The sequence below is a fragment of the Saccoglossus kowalevskii genome, chromosome 11 (genome assembly GCF_978046115.1).
Source record: "Saccoglossus kowalevskii chromosome 11, keSacKowa6.1, whole genome shotgun sequence".
In the NCBI taxonomy this organism is placed as follows: Eukaryota; Metazoa; Hemichordata; class Enteropneusta; family Harrimaniidae; genus Saccoglossus; species Saccoglossus kowalevskii.
In genome coordinates, this window is record NC_140651.1 from 20,830,111 (window position 1) to 20,847,690 (window position 17,580).

Here is a 17,580-nt window from a genome sequence, read left to right on the forward strand (position 1 = left end):
CACAATTCCAGGTTGAATTGCAGCATTGTTACAGTAATGAAGTTTAATTTGTAAAAACACTCCACGCGGTAAACAAGTGAATAGCAAAGACAAGTTTATTGAGAAAAAATGACTTACAGGCACAAACTACAAAACTACTAAAATTACAATACAATAAAATACAATTCTTTAAACTACAAAATCGAGCAGGGGGAGGACTTCTACCCCCCCCCCGAGACAGCTCGTGCCCACCTGAGCAATGGATTTCGGGAACCAAAAGAAAGAGGGGGAAACCTGCATGAGGCCGCCCAACCTTGAAATGAGGATCAGGATGACATCCAATGCCCAAATGAGGGACACGAGCTGCAAGTGGAGCGAAGTGACCCCAATTGAAATAAAGAGACCTGAAAGAGAAATAATGGGTTAGTAGGGTTGACTCAAACATGAACAGACCAAGGAGTGGTGCAGAGGGAACAGATGTTCACAGTCTGCGTGGTAACTAAACTGAACTTCTCATGGCCCAGGGGACACGAACTGAGTGGCACAGGGGGAGGTAGCAACCTCGCGGCCTGTGGAACAGCTATGTGCGGCCTGGGGGAGAGGGACGTGGGTGACATTGAACTGCGAAACACAGGGGGAGAGAAGTGCCTCGGGCTAGTGGGACAGCCATGTGTGGCCCGTGATGCAGATTGTAAAGGTCTGAACATGGTTTATAGAGATGCCAGGTTAATAAAGGTTTCTCGTAAAAGCTGTTGAGATGCACGGATGTACGTCCGGTAGCAGTCATTGGTCCATCTTCCTAGGATTTTGATGAGATGGTCTGGTATATGACATATTGCATTGAATATTGATATATTGCAGCAGTTGTAGCAGCTCCAATACGGAATGAAGGGCCGACATAAATAAGTGGATCATGACCCAGTCGTTATAGCAGGATGCATAGCGCATTGATAAAAAATTCCCTGTGGAATGGGGTTCCTTCTGGTAGAGCCAGTAGTGGGTCATTAGGTAGTGCGTTCATTTGGTAGTGAACAGACAGGAGGTGACACATTGTGGTGATCGGACAAATTGGCATTGCCTGTTGGAAATAATTGCAGGTGGAAACCCTGGCGGAACTGGTCTGTCTTTAAAGACTTGATGTGCAATGTTACGGACTTTGTTGCATCTTTTTCATTATTGATGATGACATCCTTTATGCAGAGATGAAGATTGGGCTTGAACGCATTCACTAGGGCAGTAAACTCACTGCAGTGCAAGAAGAAAAACAAAGGCAATGGTGAGCGATGACTGCAAAAGTAAATATGTGTATCTGCCATATACATCGCTTTGCAGAAGCACACATAATTGCTTAAGGATGTCCACAGTTATGGGCAAACGCGGACAAGATGAAGAACCCTGCATCCGGTGAATCCCTCTCAACACATGGGATAGGCAAATGAAATCCAAGCCCTCGGATGTGATCATGGGGTTTCCATAGCCTCCCCGAATGTAGTGGTTCCGAATTGATGCAAGGTAAACTTTAATCGTAGAAAGTTTTAATCGCAGACTGGAAGCACAGTGAGCTACAAAGTAAATTACATATCTGGATGGGAGCACTCAAAGAGGATGGCGAAGCGAAGCCATGAACACACTCCTGTTGCATAGGACCGGAGTGTCCTTGTGCTGAAGGAGGCATCCTGGAAGTGCAAAATAGCATCATTTAGCCGAACATTATTTCATGAGGTATTGGGCTCAGCTTTGGGGCTGCTTCCCGGGAACGACGAACCTGCAAACGTGATAGAGAATCAGCAATAATGTTAATGGACCCAGGTATATGTTCTGCCTGGAAAGTGAAGCTATTGGTGGCTGCTAGAATGACAAGGTGGTGCATAAGTTTCATTATAGCTGGTGACTTTGAACGCCTCTTGTTGATAATGTTCTCCACTGCTACATTGTCACAATGAAATAACACTCTCTTACGACACCAATATTTCCCCTAAAGGATGCCAGCAACAACAATAGGGTACAATTCCTGGAAGTGCCATTCTACAGAAGAAGCTTGTTGGACCACGGGGCTTTAAACCATTGCCCTTGAGAGTAACCCCCTGAAACCAACACCACTGGCATCAGTGAAAAGCTCCATACAAGATGCAATCTTTGCCACATAAATAAGTTCGTCTTGGCTTCTGTAGACAAGGTGACGTGGTGATGAAGACTCCCTTTGAAAGTTCAATGAGACGGGAAATAAAAGTTCTACTAGGGACAATGACTCTGCAGGCAAAATTCAAATGACCTAACAGACTCAAAAGGTTGTGTTTTGTGCAAGTTTTGTGGTTGGTAAATAACATTTCTCGAATGCGGGCTAATTTGTCCATGGGAAATCGTGCTTGCATGCATTGCATGTCCAACTCGATTCCTAAGTATTCGACCATGCAGCTAGGACCTACTTTTTTATGAGGTGCTAGTGGTATGCCTAGATGTTTAAAAATCAACGTCAAGAGTGCCATGGTTTTTTCTGTGTCGACATTTGGCAAGTCAACGGTGAGGAAGTCGTCCAGCAAATAGAAAATAGTCTTGATGCCATAGTTTTTTTCTATGATCCAACAAATCGCAGATGACAAGTGATAGAAATAGTAGGACTGATGCCAATAAATTCCATATAAATGCCACAAGGAGGGGTGGATCGGCATGAGCTTAAATGCATCTACGATGTCTGTTTTGCATAACATGGCTCCAGCACCAGCATTATTGATTGCGACAATAGCATCATCTACTTTCACATACCTGAGTGAAAAGTTCTCCTTATTAATGAGACCATTAATACTTGGTGTGTCGGAATCATGAAGAGAAGACAGGTCGACGATAAGCCACTTTTTTGTAGAATATTTCTTCTCCACTAGACCAATGGGGTTACATCGATAATGTGTAAAGGGGGAGTCGAGAAAGGACCCATTAAATAACATTTGCCGACTTCTGTTTGTACAAGTTCTGAAATAATGTCTGGTTGGTTGTGAGCAGATGACAGATTACGACACGCCAGAGAAGTAGTAGTCCGGGTATGTATGCCCGTATCGAACCCTTCAGACAGGCCACTGATCAAGTAGGATACGAAATAAGAGTCAGGGTGGTTCAAAAGTCCATGTTGAAGCCTTGAAATGTTCACTGGAGTAGGCACACCTGAATGTTGTCAAACTTGTTTCTGGTTGTCCTTCTTTTGGCACTGGATAGCACAGTGGTCGTTGGCATGGCAAGACAAGCACAAATGAGCAAAGATGCAGTTTGGTTTGCTACATCCCTTTGTCGAATTAAAATTATTACACAGTTCTTTTCCCTGGAAGGCCACACGTAGCCGACCTATTCTGTCAAGTGTATTGTTATTGCCAGCAGCCAGTGGGATGTTCTGATTAGGCACTTTCCTTGACGCATCAGCGCAGGAAATGGCAGAATGGCCAACACCCCTACAAGTAGAACAGGAAATAGCGCGACATCCGGCGAAAATAGAGCAGTAAAGTTGGTTTTCACGACGCGACCAGTCCACTTTCACGTTATGGTTTAACAATAGAGCCGTGGCTCTCGCAAAGAATTCAAGGTGATACTGATAAAAAGTCGCACCACCAAAACGGGACTCCACTCCGCGATGTCACGTTCATATGCATTAAGTTCCTGTCGGCGTGCGGGATAAGCCTCACACATCACGTTTTTGTAAATGCCGAAGGTCAAAATAAATTCGGAAATAGACAGTGACTGCGAAAGTCTGTTATCCGTAGGGGCACGCAAAGTAAAGGCCTCATCTCCGGCGAAAACGTGGCGTTGAGTCGCACTTTGATTAAAGCCAGGGATGAGTAGGCAGGCTAAATTAATGTCTAGCAAGCTCTACGTAAGGCAGGTCCCCCGAAGAAATGCCTCGAGTCTGTAGCAGGTTAGAAACCAATCATGGCTTCAGGAAGGTCGCATTTGTTGTCGTTACCTCGTTCTCGATCAGTTGCGTTTGTGTGTTCGTTACTCAACTTCCGCTTGGAGTGCCGTTCATTACTTCCTGTACAGATGGTCGATTCAGGGCTCATACCAATAATTGAATTTCCATAGACGACAATGTTAACATATGACCAGATTGCTATATGAAAATGATGAACAAAGTTGAAAACATGGCTCAAAATGGGAAATCAACATGCCAGTAATCAACCACTTTAAAACAACTAACATGTTGGCCAGATCAAATCCTTGCAAATCTCAGGTAAACAAGCCACACCTACTGTATTTGGATTGCACCTAGAGAAATCACTGGAAAACACCAAGATTATTAGAACATTCAAATACACACAGAATAAACTCACAGGTACACAGTCGCTAAGTAGTAAACAAAAGACCACATGTTGGTCTCACCTTTGACCCAGGTGGTCACGCCCTCAAACAGGGAGCACCTGAGAAAAAAATATTTAAAAAAATTCACTGGTTCTTGCAAGGTATTTAAATTGTTTGATTAGCGGCATGAGACCTTCAGTTGGGGAACGGTTGACGAATTCTGCGCTGCAATCAACTTGGATAAATTTGCAATTGAGGCTTGTAAGTCATTGATCATCGCCGGAGATGCTAGTTGTACGTTCCCTGTTGACTCAATTGTACCATGCTATGGGCCTGGTTGAGCGACGGTGAATCATAAAATCAAGCTCAAAGGTTCCATGTCCTTACAAACCCACACTTGGCACAAGTGAACACGTAAACTCCAAATAAATCGCAGATAGAATGGCGTTTCAATACAAACATAACGCAACTATATTAAAAATTACTCCAAAGCGTGTCGTCACGATGGTACGACGTGTAAGTGTACTTTAGTAAGCGCATATTATTAACAAATACATTAAAATAACATCTAGAATATGCTGGAAATGATTCAAAAAAGTGAAATCATACTACAATTCATTAAAAAGTTATTATTCTAGTTTACCAAGAATTTTATGTTGTCGATGACTGAATAAAGGGTAGAGCCGTGGTTATCACACAAAGTCGTAACTACAAGACTCTTAGCCACGTCCTGTAACCTTGTACTTGATAGTTTTGGTAGGGCATACATGTTTGTCAAATGGAACTGGTTATCTCGTACGAAATCACAATCCAAGTATTGGTCATAGCAGTCACGGTAAGCGGCGATCATGGTGAGTTCGATTCCTTTACACGTGTTCTCGTCTTTCTGGTATTCAATCCACATGGCATTCATCACGCAATCTTGCACACTTTGTATAGATATGCCACCCTGTAAAGAAATAAATAGTTATGCTATTTAAAAAAAATATACAAAACATGTAAGAGTGGTTCATCCTTTATAAATGTGACAGTCAATCATTCTTACTACGTACGCCTGTTGTTAGAAAAACTGTACATAGTTTTACAATGATACTGTCACAGTGTAGTATTGTTATATTATCTAGACATGTTTCACTAAGCCTTGAGAAGTTTCGGCAGGAGAAATAAACTCGCACGAATTATAATAAATTAAATATACATAGCTACACTCAATGAAATCACGTTGATCGTCTAGTCGTCTATTTGGTACTCACTGTAGCTTTCAGGTATTTTTTGTATTTGTTTTCTTGTTCACAATAAACCTTTCCAAAGGAGAGAGCAAATCCCGATGGATCACACGGAAATCGGTTCTCAAAGCAATCGAAGAAGGCACAGTTACCGCCAGTAGCTAAATCCTCACAGGAATCGCCGCTACCTATAAATAATTGAAAGTGAAAAATGGATAGACTTAATAACACGTCCATGCTTATTGAGAAAGATTTATATAATATCTTAAATACATGAGTATAATAATCCAACATAAAGTTATTTACATTCTCTGAATTTTGCGAATATGTTAGGATGGGTAATTGTTAATCTTGCAAATATTTGTACCGGGGATTACCAGAGACATGTGCACATAAACACATGTACATGAAGTTAAGAGTTTTATTAGTTATAGGTGCAGTTAACCTTCATGGAAAGAAAAATGAAGAACGATTTAAAAGAAAGGTGCCGATTAAATATATCTGAGTTAATGTAACTTTTACGACATTCTATCCATAATCGGATCGACAAATATTGTTGGTGTCAACGTGAATTAGGTATGCCCACTCACAATTATTTCTGCACTTGATTCCACAATTCGGATTGTTCCAAACCGTGTGTACAAACGTCGTAGAGAAAATTGTAGAAAACATTGTGTTTGAATTTGACACCTGGGCGAGCATAGTTTGTTGTTTTAAAGGATGACGTGAAACATATAGTTTGTTAAGCTATAACTAGTATATTTATTGTAAACGACAAGTTACGTGTTGTTTTTTTCCTTCAAAGAAATCTATTACACTCTTAATCAAAATGACTTACTAGATTTGGAATTGATTGAAGGGGCTCCTTCCACCATTTTCATTTCAATTGCATCCATAATTGTTTGTAAAACGTCGTCATGGGTATGGAAACCACTGCGATGGAAATACAGAGTCAGTTCCTCTACCTCTTCCTGCATAAATTCCAAAAGAACGCTGTCCGGATCCGATTCTACTGCAGCAACTAAATTATCTATGCTCGCTTTATAGTCGTCTAAGTTGTCGGAATCTTTCAGGCGATCAAAAAAGCTATTTTCCTCGGACGAGGCTGATCGGCGTTTATTTGACTGGTTGGGCTCAGCCTGGTTCGCACATGACTTGTAGTGCTTTTTCCCGTCGTCAAACATCTTTTTGCATTCTGTAGTACTATATGTCTGGTTCAACTGTTTATATTCATCCAACATCTTTGAAGCAACACACGCGAATATTGCCTCACGGTCGGATAATATGTATCGGATCTAGAAAATGAATAACATTGCAGCATTGACATAGTTTTAAACTAAATACAGCGTGGGATATACTGGAGAAAAGCCAGTTGACAAGTCGAAAAACATTATTCGAAACGTTAATCGAACAGAACAAACAACTAGCAGCGCTTTACCAAAAAAAAAACTATATTTAAAATCAATTACAGCGACTTGTTTTCAATGTTATAGATTAAAATGCGATAACATCCGAACAGATAAATTCAGTCCCATTTGCCATTACATTTTTGTAAACTAATATACACAACATGAATCACCATATAGCACTTCACCCTTTCCCTATTAATCTACCTACCGATTCGAAGAGTCCCTGACATCTGCTATACAGTACGCCTCCAATGTCATACTTAGAGCATGTACTATGTCGCTCGCTAAAACATTTGAAGAAATCACAGTCGCCATTATTAGCTTTATCTATGCAGGCGTGTTCGATACCTGTGACGAAAATATAAAACAATTCCAATCGATAGTGATATTTAAATATTCAATGAGTGTAATCTATAATCATAATTGTATACTAGTTATAACTACAAGTATAATTTATTACTGATATTACATTATTACAATAATGGTGAACATTGTAACCATTGTTTACTTTTCCCTCCATGCCAGCAGTCAGGACACAATCATTCATGAACGTGTAGTAGTACAAAATACGTAATTGTTTCGCCACAAAAACAAGTTCAAATTCAGGAAAATTGTAAAGTTTCTGCTGTAACTTATTTTAGTACATGTTTTTTTTTTCGTCTCCCCAAATAGCTCCCAAAATACATAAAAATCTACATTTATGTACTACAATATTTTTTTTTGATAATAATAGTTTTGTTGTGTTTCGCTGTTCTGTATTTTCTAGATGCCAAAAACCGATATTTCGTCAATAATGTAATTAACGCTATGATTTGCCGATGCTCATTTCATTTTACCTGTGCGTAAAACAGCCACTTCGCTCGTTCCGCCGCATAGTTGACCTTTTATTGTACCCGTGCAAGGCGTCGCACAACGCGACCTATCCACTAGATTGCTGAAAAAACACAGAAATAATGTATGTGCGATTCCAAAACCAGAGTAGTGATATGATGATTTGGGGTTTATAAAAATGCTTTAAACAAACTGTTTTGGGGTACACAGGAGAATTTCAACGTGAAGCAAGAACCGAAGTAGCGGTCATTGTCTACAAACTTGTAAACTGTCTCACCTAAACTGTTGATCGTTTCCACAAGAACACGTGTCTCCTTTAGACAAGCCAGCATACTCGTACCCTTCTTTGGTGCACTTAGCCAAGCAATGCTGTGGATACATTCTTTCTTGCGAGGTTACTTCATGGTTAAATGAAATTGTCTTACCCTCTACACAACCGATATAACCTACGGATAAATTGGTAAGATGATGTTTATGTTACTAAGATTTTGTAAGTTAACAAATCGCACACAATGGTAAATCCGAGCGTGTGTATACTTGCTATTTTCCACGCAGCAACAACGTTCTACGATTATGATGACCAAAATCAAAAAACACGAAAAGGTAGGTAAATCGTTTCTTGGCTCCAGCTTTAGGGAAGTAATATCTACCATCACACATTGATTACATAAATGCTTGCCTGTTTCGTAAATTGAATTACGAAGATTCCCGCCACAATATATTCCTTCAACAGAATTGCGACACGTATGAGAACACTCCGAGGGACTATTAGCTTTTCCATATTTCCCATACGTGTCCCCACACCAACAACTCAACTGAGACGAGGTGTACTGCAGCCCTGCATAGACATATGCTCTTGATCGGCAGTAAGATAGACATGTTCTAACTGATGATATATCCAGCGACGTTGATTTGTGATCCATGTCTGGTGAAGACATTTGGTCCACGTAACACCCAAGCGTATGAGCTGCAAAGATAATAAGTCTTATACCTTACACATATAAATTACGTATGAAATGTTTGCAAAGTTTGAAATGCAAGCATCAATATATAATAATAATAATAAACTGATAAACTAATTAACTGCATTGTTGCGACTTGCGTTTTAACTGCAAACTGGCCCCACTTGACAAATAAAGGTATTCAAATCGAAATCAGTTCAGCATCATAAAGTACAAAATTAAACATTTTATATTTTATTTTCATTTGATAGTCATCGTGAACATTATATACCACTATATTGCCGTACAGACGCGCATATATTGTGTACTTCACATGTACAATTATTAGTAACATTTTCTTAAACGGTCAGTTATGTTATCTTACAGTGCTGTACGTATTAGTACAGTACAGTCATAATAATTGTTACTATAGAATTATTAGTGTTGAGATTACCTTTGTCTATTCAAAAGCTAAAATACTAACTTCACAATTGTTCAATTTCAGATTACACACCTGCTGAACCTAATGAGACGCTCAAGGTCAGGAAGACAAAATCTCAAAGTGAACAACACAGTTTCACCTTACGTTATTATTCGCATATTCACACGTGATTACTACTCACCACAGAAAGGATCGTCGCCAGTTGTAGATAAATGATATAGAGACGGGGGCGTCGAATTGACCGCATAGTAACCCATGCGTTGACAAGAGACAGAGGTACATTTCTTGCAACTACTAGTATTAAAATACAAAACAAGTTAGTTGAAAGGTTATAAAGACATGATTAATCAAAGAAACCTTGGAAACAACTTCCGTGAACTAAGATTGTATTCACTCTATTAGCATATCTTCAAATCATTTATGTCTAATTTTGTCCATAGCCTCATCTCTGTCATTTAAATATCTTAAAAATGATGAATTGATAATTTAGTAAAATGACAGCATCATTATAGTATTGATTGCAAAGTTATGCTTACCATTTGAGTAGCATGACCATATATGGTCAATTGTTTCTAACTAAAAATATGCTTTACATATAATATTTACGCATAATAATAAGGTCACATTGCCACTTATGACCACGTGATCAATGAGTCTTGTGCAATTCCGCCCGTACAGCATTGCATGTGTATATCAACAATAGTTCTCTAAAATTATAATTATGCATATTAATGATGTGACCATATATGATCTTGTGTGAGTTATTTACATTTTTAGTGTAATGCCGTTATTGTGGCACTGGTTGCATGTCCCTGTCCTCAAGGGCGTTGGTCGTCGCGCCACGCATGCGCGAGATATGGGTCTCATGTTGTAAGGTAAGGAAGGAGTCATCAACGGTCAAAACTCGTACTCGTAATTCCATTGGAAGAGTGCATTGAACTATGGAAAAGTCGATGTTTAGCAACACAACTATCCGCCGCCCTTTCAAAATGGCTTGAAATATAAGTTATGCAAATGAGGTCACATTGACCAATTCATGCAAATCGTGTAATCCATATGCTTGGGTTCCAACCTCGGCGTAATAGGGTATGTCACATATTCAAGAGTATCAATGTACCAAGTTTCATTTAAATGTTGTGAGTGATACTGGAGATATCAGTGGAACATCCACAAATTTGCTAATTTATGCAATTAGGATATAAGTTTTAATGAAAATCAGCCCTAAACCAAACATTAGGATTAAGATCTAATTGTCTAATTATTATAGACAGATTTTAACCCAAAACTAATCAGGTCTGAGCATTGACCAAGTGCAAATATGAACCACGTTTCATTGAAATTAGTTCTTGAGATGTCAGTTTGATTATTCAAGGTTATTAATATGCCAAATTATTATATCTATGCATTGCCCTAGGGTATCGATGGATTAGGTTTTATTAGAATTCTATGCGTAGTTTGTGAAATATCCATGGAAAGCTAATTATTATGGAAATTAAGTTATTAATATGCACAGATTTCAACAGAAAACTAATCACATCTGTGCTTTGTCCCACACGATGTTTTTTGGTGAAAGAGACATACACACATAAACACACAGGTTAATTAATAAATTATAATTTGTTTTTTGTACATTCATTCTTGTATACGTTTGTTCGTTCACTCACTCACTCGCTTACTCACTCGCTCAAACACTCACTCGATTAGTTGTTCTTTTGTGTAAGAATAGCCCATATACCTTTTACTCTTCAGCTGCAAAAGACTGTCACAATTATCTGCCGTGAAAGTACATCGAGAGTTGATAGAAGCAGTGAACAGGTCGCCAGCTCTCCCGTGGTCACAATAAAAATAACACCCAGGTTGGTCGTTACCACCATTGGGATAAAAATCCACGTCACCCAGGGGCTGCAAAATATCAGTAATGTAATTACTGATATTTAATTACGCTATAAATACTAACTGCAAAGGTAGTTTTCATGAATTCCAAGGCATTGTTTTAAATTCTAAATTAGGTTCTAGGGTATACTATGATACAGTGCCGGTTACCTGGTATATCCCCAACGGACCCCAAATATTATTAGACTTATCCTTCGCCTCTGTCGCGTCCGTGTGGATAATATCCACGAAAATAGCATCTTCCTTTCCAAGACAGTATACTCCTGGCGTTCTCTTGCCACCCGCAGTGCTAGGGTCCTCCAGAAAATTGGGTCGTGCTGGATCCAAACCTGAAATTACGTCGATATGTTATTATTCATTATTTAACAACATGCATTGACATTTTTACATTTTTTTCTTCAATTTTTATTTTTAATTAAACATTCCTGTGTCATCAGTGTCAATTTGTAACGGCCTTCCCCGAAATGTGGACACTGAAAGCATGGCATATACGCTAAATATATGCCAATGCAAGTGAAAAACGATGGCCGCGGAGTTCAGGTCCAGGTCTCTAGAAGGCGCCATGTATTGACGTTCGGATTTGCAAGCGAACTTCAGGGATTACGTGTGTCATTCCCAATAATATTGTGCGTAGTGCGTCATAATTCCATGGAGTTATATACAAATAAACAAATGTTCAAAATCATAGCTATTGTTGCATTAAGATTTCTTGCAAGCTACATTGTGTGGAACCTAGGGTATGGAAAGGATTGCAAAAAAATCGAAATATATTGCCTCATACCTGATGCAGTTGCTTGTTGTATCAGCATCAATCTTATTTCTTTGTGAATTTTTTTCCAAATATCCTAATTTTGTATGTATGAACAATATTCACGTGGTTCAATGAACGTCATTATATACCTACCGCCCTGTTACTATAAAATATTAGTATATTATTTGACCATATTTAAATCACCCATTTCTCTCCATAAAGGTCCGTATAATCAATGGGCGGTGGTCGTCGCGCCACGCATGCGCGAGATATGAGACTCATATGAACAAAGATGGCGACTTTGACTGTTGTGCAGACCAACGAGTATAAACTAAGACGTTACTAAGCTGTAACTATGACATATCTTTGGTGATTGGAAAAGGATTGATCAAAGGAGTCACCGACGTAATTATTGCACGTTACACCCAGGTATTCGTACTCGTAATTTTCACGAGAAAAGCGCATTGAAGTGTGGGAAAATCAATGTTTATCGACAACAAATGTCGTACATGCACCCGCGACGGCTACCGCCCTTTAGAGAAGCAAGAGTAATATTTGAATACATGTGTTCATCTTCCGACTGTGACTAAATGGCTACAAAAAAAACAATAAAGTATATGTTTTTGTCTGTATCTGTTTTTTGTGAAAACAAATAGATTTTGCAATTATGGTTCTGCTATTTTTCATAATTCCTCATAGTTCGTTTTTCTGTTAAATTGAATGTGTCTCAGCAGATGTATTCGTGCGCCACGTTTTAAAAAGTTAAGTGTTGAATTTCAAGATTCAGTTTTAGTCGCATCCCCCCCCCAAAAAAAAAACTATCACTAAGCTAACGCTATCGTAATATGAAAAACATAAACTTCTAGAAAACGTCGATGTACTTACAGATATGCTTACAAAAAGCCGTAAAAAACTTGTAACCCTGCGACAGGCAAAGGCTTGTAAAACAAAACAGCAAGAACGTCATAAGATTCATAGACTAAACAAAGCGTGACTGACTGCCATTCGTTTTTCTTTCTTTCTTTCTGTCTAAAGTCCCTTGGCCTATCAAAATCATAATTCACGCAACGGTGAGATGATTAACAAAATGTCACCTGTTTGACCCCAAAGACGCACTTTGGTTTAAAGTCAACCGACTTTAGAATGACTTCCAGGCAGTTCGAAAATTTCAGAATCATTTGCCATACTCAAACATGCCAATGTTCTTAAAAACAGTATGATTCAACTAAAAAAATACGATGATTTCAATGACAGACGTTTATTTTTTTCGAAAACCAGAATATGACTTCGAATACAAGCCTGGTCTACCATTTCCGGTCTTGGATGATTTTCAGACGTTTGCCAAACTGAAACACGCCAATGGTTCTGAAAATAGTATGAATAGTATGAATAATATTTGAACAACAAATGTTTTAACGGGCGAAAAAAATGCTGACCCAAAACAAGTCGACGCGATTTTCAGAAAGATAGAAAATTTCGAAATCACAACTTAAACACTGATTTGCCAGACTAACAAACCCCAACGTTTTTGAAAATAGAATGATTTGAATAAAAATTATCATAATTTGCGCAACGTATGTTTCATTTAGACAATTAACAATTCCAGTACGTATATCAATTGTCGTTTACCCAATAGCTAGTAGCCAGTGCAGTAAAAAATAATAATTGTTTGCTCCCACTCAAACATAAAAGATGTACATATCAACATTGCAAGTGGTGAATAAACATTGCATTGTCTTGACTAAACTTGTGGTGTTTATTTTTGTAGATACTAGCATGATGCGAGTAACGTTCCCTTGCCTCTATCTCTTCGGAAAAGCTGAATTTTAACCAACTTACCTGACATTATATGTCATTATATTTGAAAACTCTCGCTACTGTAGTATATACTTAGTTGCCAGCCTCTAAACTGACTCACATAGCTCCATATTCGTTGATCCAACGACTTAACTAGATATATTTTTACTTGTGATTCAGTGCTTGTGCCAGCTGCATAGCTGGATAATTATGTTGTTCATTGACTCTATCTGTGATGCGTCGTCAGATTCGCACGGTTTCGTGGAAGCCGACAATCTATGGCCGTCTCAGCGAGCCCGGGCGTGATTGTGTTAGGAAAAACTGTAGTTATATTGAATGATTTCATTGGGCTGAATCTATCAATCAGTGATTTTGTAACGACATAAGTATAATGGTAAATCGTCGGCCGAAAAAATGAATATTTGCTGGCGAATATGTCTGCAATGATCCACCAAACTTGAATAAAATTCACCAGTCAGTCAGTCAGTCAGTCAGTCAGTTAGTCAGTCAGTCAGTCAAGTCATTCGAGAAAAGTCATTCGTTCATACAATCAGGCAGGCAAACAGTTGCCTACTGGCAGTGACTCACTCACTGGTCTTTCACTCATTTTCCCTCACCAACCGAATCATTCAGTCTTAAACACTTACCGGAAATTCTGCCAATACAAGGGTGACCTTCACAGAAGAACTCTCTCACCCATTTCCCAGTTATACCGCTTATATGTGCACCCAAACTGTGTCCAATGAGATGGATATCAGAGAAATCCAAATTAGTCGACGTCTTGCTCCGCAGGAAATCTATAAATCGTTTGATGCGACTGGCAATGATTCGTGTGTTACTTGAAGCTTGGTCGTAACTAAACGGATTCAAAAACTGAAATTGAGTTTCAAAGAAAAGAGAATCATTATATTTCCGTTGCACTGGGGGCATATGATAAAAATTCAAGTTTCACACTTTCCCCAAATTTTATTTTCCGATGTTTTCATTACCTAATTGCCACCTCACATCCAAGTATGAATTCAACTGTAAGGATATTTATCAAATACGTTCTGCAAAATTACCGTGGAATGTGATGATTACGTCATGTCTAGTGTTTATAAATCTAGCCCAAATCGACAATCCCGCTTAAATTCATATTTCTTAAACTTATATATAAAAAGAAAAACGCTAGCACCCGGATTTATTTATACGCACACGTGATTCGAGCACAGTTGTTCTATGTTGCAGTTTTCACCCATTACCCCTCTGTAATAGCGTTTTTGGGTAATATATGGCTAAACAGGTGGTTTGCTGTTGGAAGCAACATGTAGTTTAATGTGATATGTACACGAATCAGGTGTGCTTTCTACAAGTCATTGATCACACGTGCACCGTGACATCACACAACCCGCGATGGGGGCTGCAGGAAAACCACGTAATACTCGCCAAATTCGCAGTATTACTTTGTTAATATGTGGCAACTCGGACGCTAAGGCCGACCTAACAACCCGCCAATTAGCGTCACCATAGCCGTCATTTACCTATCAGTGGTGATTTAAATGCGACGTGAGAAGCATATATATATATATCTATATACCGTATGTGAAGCATCGTCCCAGTCAACAGTTATTACGTTAAAATCGCCAACTTCCAGCAGCTTTCTGACCATGGTGATCACCCACGTAGCCGTTCCCTTGTCGGAAAAGCCGTGAACAATAAACTGGAATAGTAAAAGAAAAAACAGAAAATAACTTACAACGCTTACCAATTTGAATTCAACAGCAAGTCGCCGTATGCATTTCGTTAGCACTCCTTCAATCATATTTCTAAAACGTGAGAGAATGCCGCTCTTATGCTGAGAGAGATGGGTTTATGTCACAGACCCAAAGAAATTGTGGTTTGCGCTTATATGTATAGTGGGCGTTCTGGGTAAATGTATACCAGCGTTCGTACTGAATTTTCAAATGCATGTACTCTTTTCTCTGAGAATTTCTCCATGAATATTCGAGTAAAAAATCTTTCATGTTTACGTTAATACTATATTACGTCATTACTGTACATTGTAACATTGTAACAATGATGAAACTGTAACCACTAACTGTAAGTCTCAGGATAACATAACAATAACATAACAATAAAGGAAGCAATACAAATCATAATACATTTTGTTTTATGATTGTGATAGGTTATAATGACTCCCTTCTGCGTTCAACAGCCTGGTGAACGCAAATGTGAACAATTAACCTACAAACCGTGGTGTATATGTAATAAGGATATTATATATGTTATACTATATTCATGTCGAGCATTATAACTACTCCGAGTCACATCATGGTGAATACACATAACCAATCTCGAGACGTATACGAGAAAATTGTCAATAGTTTCACAACATATAATCGATGGTAGCGAGTCTAGATAAAGGCTGTGGTTAAAACCTGACCGAACACGAGATAAGTAAGTGGCTTGGGAACAAAATCACAGACTGTAGCTGTCGTGCCGAACACCTGGCAAGGGGTCGGTGTATTTATCCAAACATACATACTAAATAATATTTAAGTTTTCAACAATAGACGGTTTGAAACCAATCAGGTTGGATAGCTTGGGCTGAATATAGACCTTACGTTTATGGGACTCTCGATTTAAAAACTGGGGATAGACTGGAAATGACAATGGTGAAAAGGAAAATAAATTGACTGCATAATGTTATAGAAAATGTGAATAATAAAAACAAAAAATGTCGACAGGCATATGTAAATAAAATATTTGCAAAAACAAACAAATCTTTCCAGTACAAGCAAAGCTGTTTACAAATCCCCGATTTGCAAATATGTAATCCCTAACTAAATCCTGGTTGGTATACAAGCATCCGAGTCACATATTTTTGTCTCTCATTTGAATATTTTAATCAGTAAATGGTTCGTTTCGCTAATTAATTAACATTAATTTACTAATTAAAATCCAGTTTTTGAGCAAATGTCTTATGCTGTTATATACACGACTGAAAGCTTAATATATTGGCCAAGTTTCGTCCGACAGTTGTGAATATTGTACGTGTAACACTCTTATTTCGCTGAGTATGATTTCTAAATATCTGTAATTAGCGAAGCTAACCATCGATGACAATAATCCCTTCAGGCGTCACGTCAGTTACGACGTTCCCTTTGACAGTACGCTCCATGGTGGCGCCGGTAATATTTTCGACGAACGGTGAATATTTAAGAATTATGCTATACTAATTACGAAATTTAACAAATTTGTACACACTTCTAAAACAGAATTATATACATTAAATCTTACCTTGATCGGTTTCCCCTGCATATAATTACTATTCAAAGTATGGGCCGGAAAGTTGAAAACATCGCCGTCTATGTCTCGGGTATATAATCGAAACGTCACATCAATACCGTGTTCGGGAACTTTGCCGAATATTTCAGAACAGAATATACCATCTTCACCATAATTCCCGCAATCTATTCTCAATAATACAATAATTAGTAGTATGAATTGCCATTAGTTACTAGCAGCGATATCATTGGCATAGTAGCACAGCAACGGACGGGAATACTGTTTTTATTTGTTGTTGGTGTTTACAGAGATGCTGAATTGTACGAGTTACGGACATCCAGTTAGGGAAATCATCAAAATCAAACTAGTGGTTTCCGGCCCAGTATCCGGGGAGCGCCGAGGAGCTTCCATATCTTCGCTAATTTTATTAATTACCTTTTAATGAGGTCGTGAATAATTGTAGAATGCGGGAGTAATGGTATATTTTATACTTTGGAAAATGTGTACCGCCGACCAAGCGTTTTATCAATGTTGCTTAGTAGCTGTGAATATTGCTAAGAAATAGGTCAGCAGAAACCTTTGTGCTATGATGTCTAAAACAATGTACAAACGTATGAGCGTTCATGATTTTTTTTTTATTTACTTTTAAGTTGTCCTAACAGCAATTAATGTTCTTTTGAAGTTAAATAATGAGTTTTCAATTTGTTCCAGTCCGCTCGCGAAAAAGCTCATCAATATTCTTGCATACATTTGCATATTTCTC

The 17,580-nt window shown here is 38.5% G+C and overlaps 1 protein-coding gene across 2 annotated transcripts; it reads right to left on the minus strand.

Annotated features, from left to right (window-relative positions):
* Positions 1-77: 77 nt before the first annotated feature.
* On the minus strand, positions 78-16,991 carry LOC102809202 (uncharacterized). Of its 2 annotated transcripts, XR_014930831.1 has the most exons (14): positions 16,830-16,991; positions 15,127-15,249; positions 14,198-14,423; positions 11,153-11,331; positions 10,845-11,011; positions 9,291-9,403; positions 8,406-8,693; positions 8,004-8,172; positions 7,732-7,829; positions 7,104-7,243; positions 6,325-6,781; positions 5,514-5,674; positions 2,743-5,209; positions 78-1,744 (listed from the first exon to the last, which is right to left on the minus strand). XR_014930831.1 is itself a non-coding variant. In XM_006823379.3 (13 exons), the coding sequence occupies exons 1-13, from the start codon at positions 16,848-16,850 to the stop codon at positions 4,895-4,897; spliced, it is 2,457 nt and encodes an 818-aa protein (XP_006823442.3). In that variant the 5' UTR covers positions 16,851-16,991; the 3' UTR covers positions 78-4,894. The 2 variants fall into 2 exon arrangements, 1 of the variants encoding a protein (XP_006823442.3); XM_006823379.3 differs by having other exon boundaries at positions 78-5,209.
* Between the last annotated feature and the right edge of the window lie 589 nt (positions 16,992-17,580).

Bases quoted from the DNA above. Each gene is read 5' to 3' on its own strand.
- LOC102809202 (XM_006823379.3), bottom strand. From the start codon at position 16,850: ATGCAGGGGAAACCGATCAAG. The intron at 15,250-16,829 runs GTAAGATTTAAT...TTACTATTCCAG, and splicing joins TGCAGGGGAAACCGATCAAG to TTTATTGTTCACGGCTTTTC. The intron at 6,782-7,103 runs GTAGGTAGATTA...TTCATTTTCTAG, and splicing joins GTCAGGGACTCTTCGAATCG to ATCCGATACATATTATCCGA.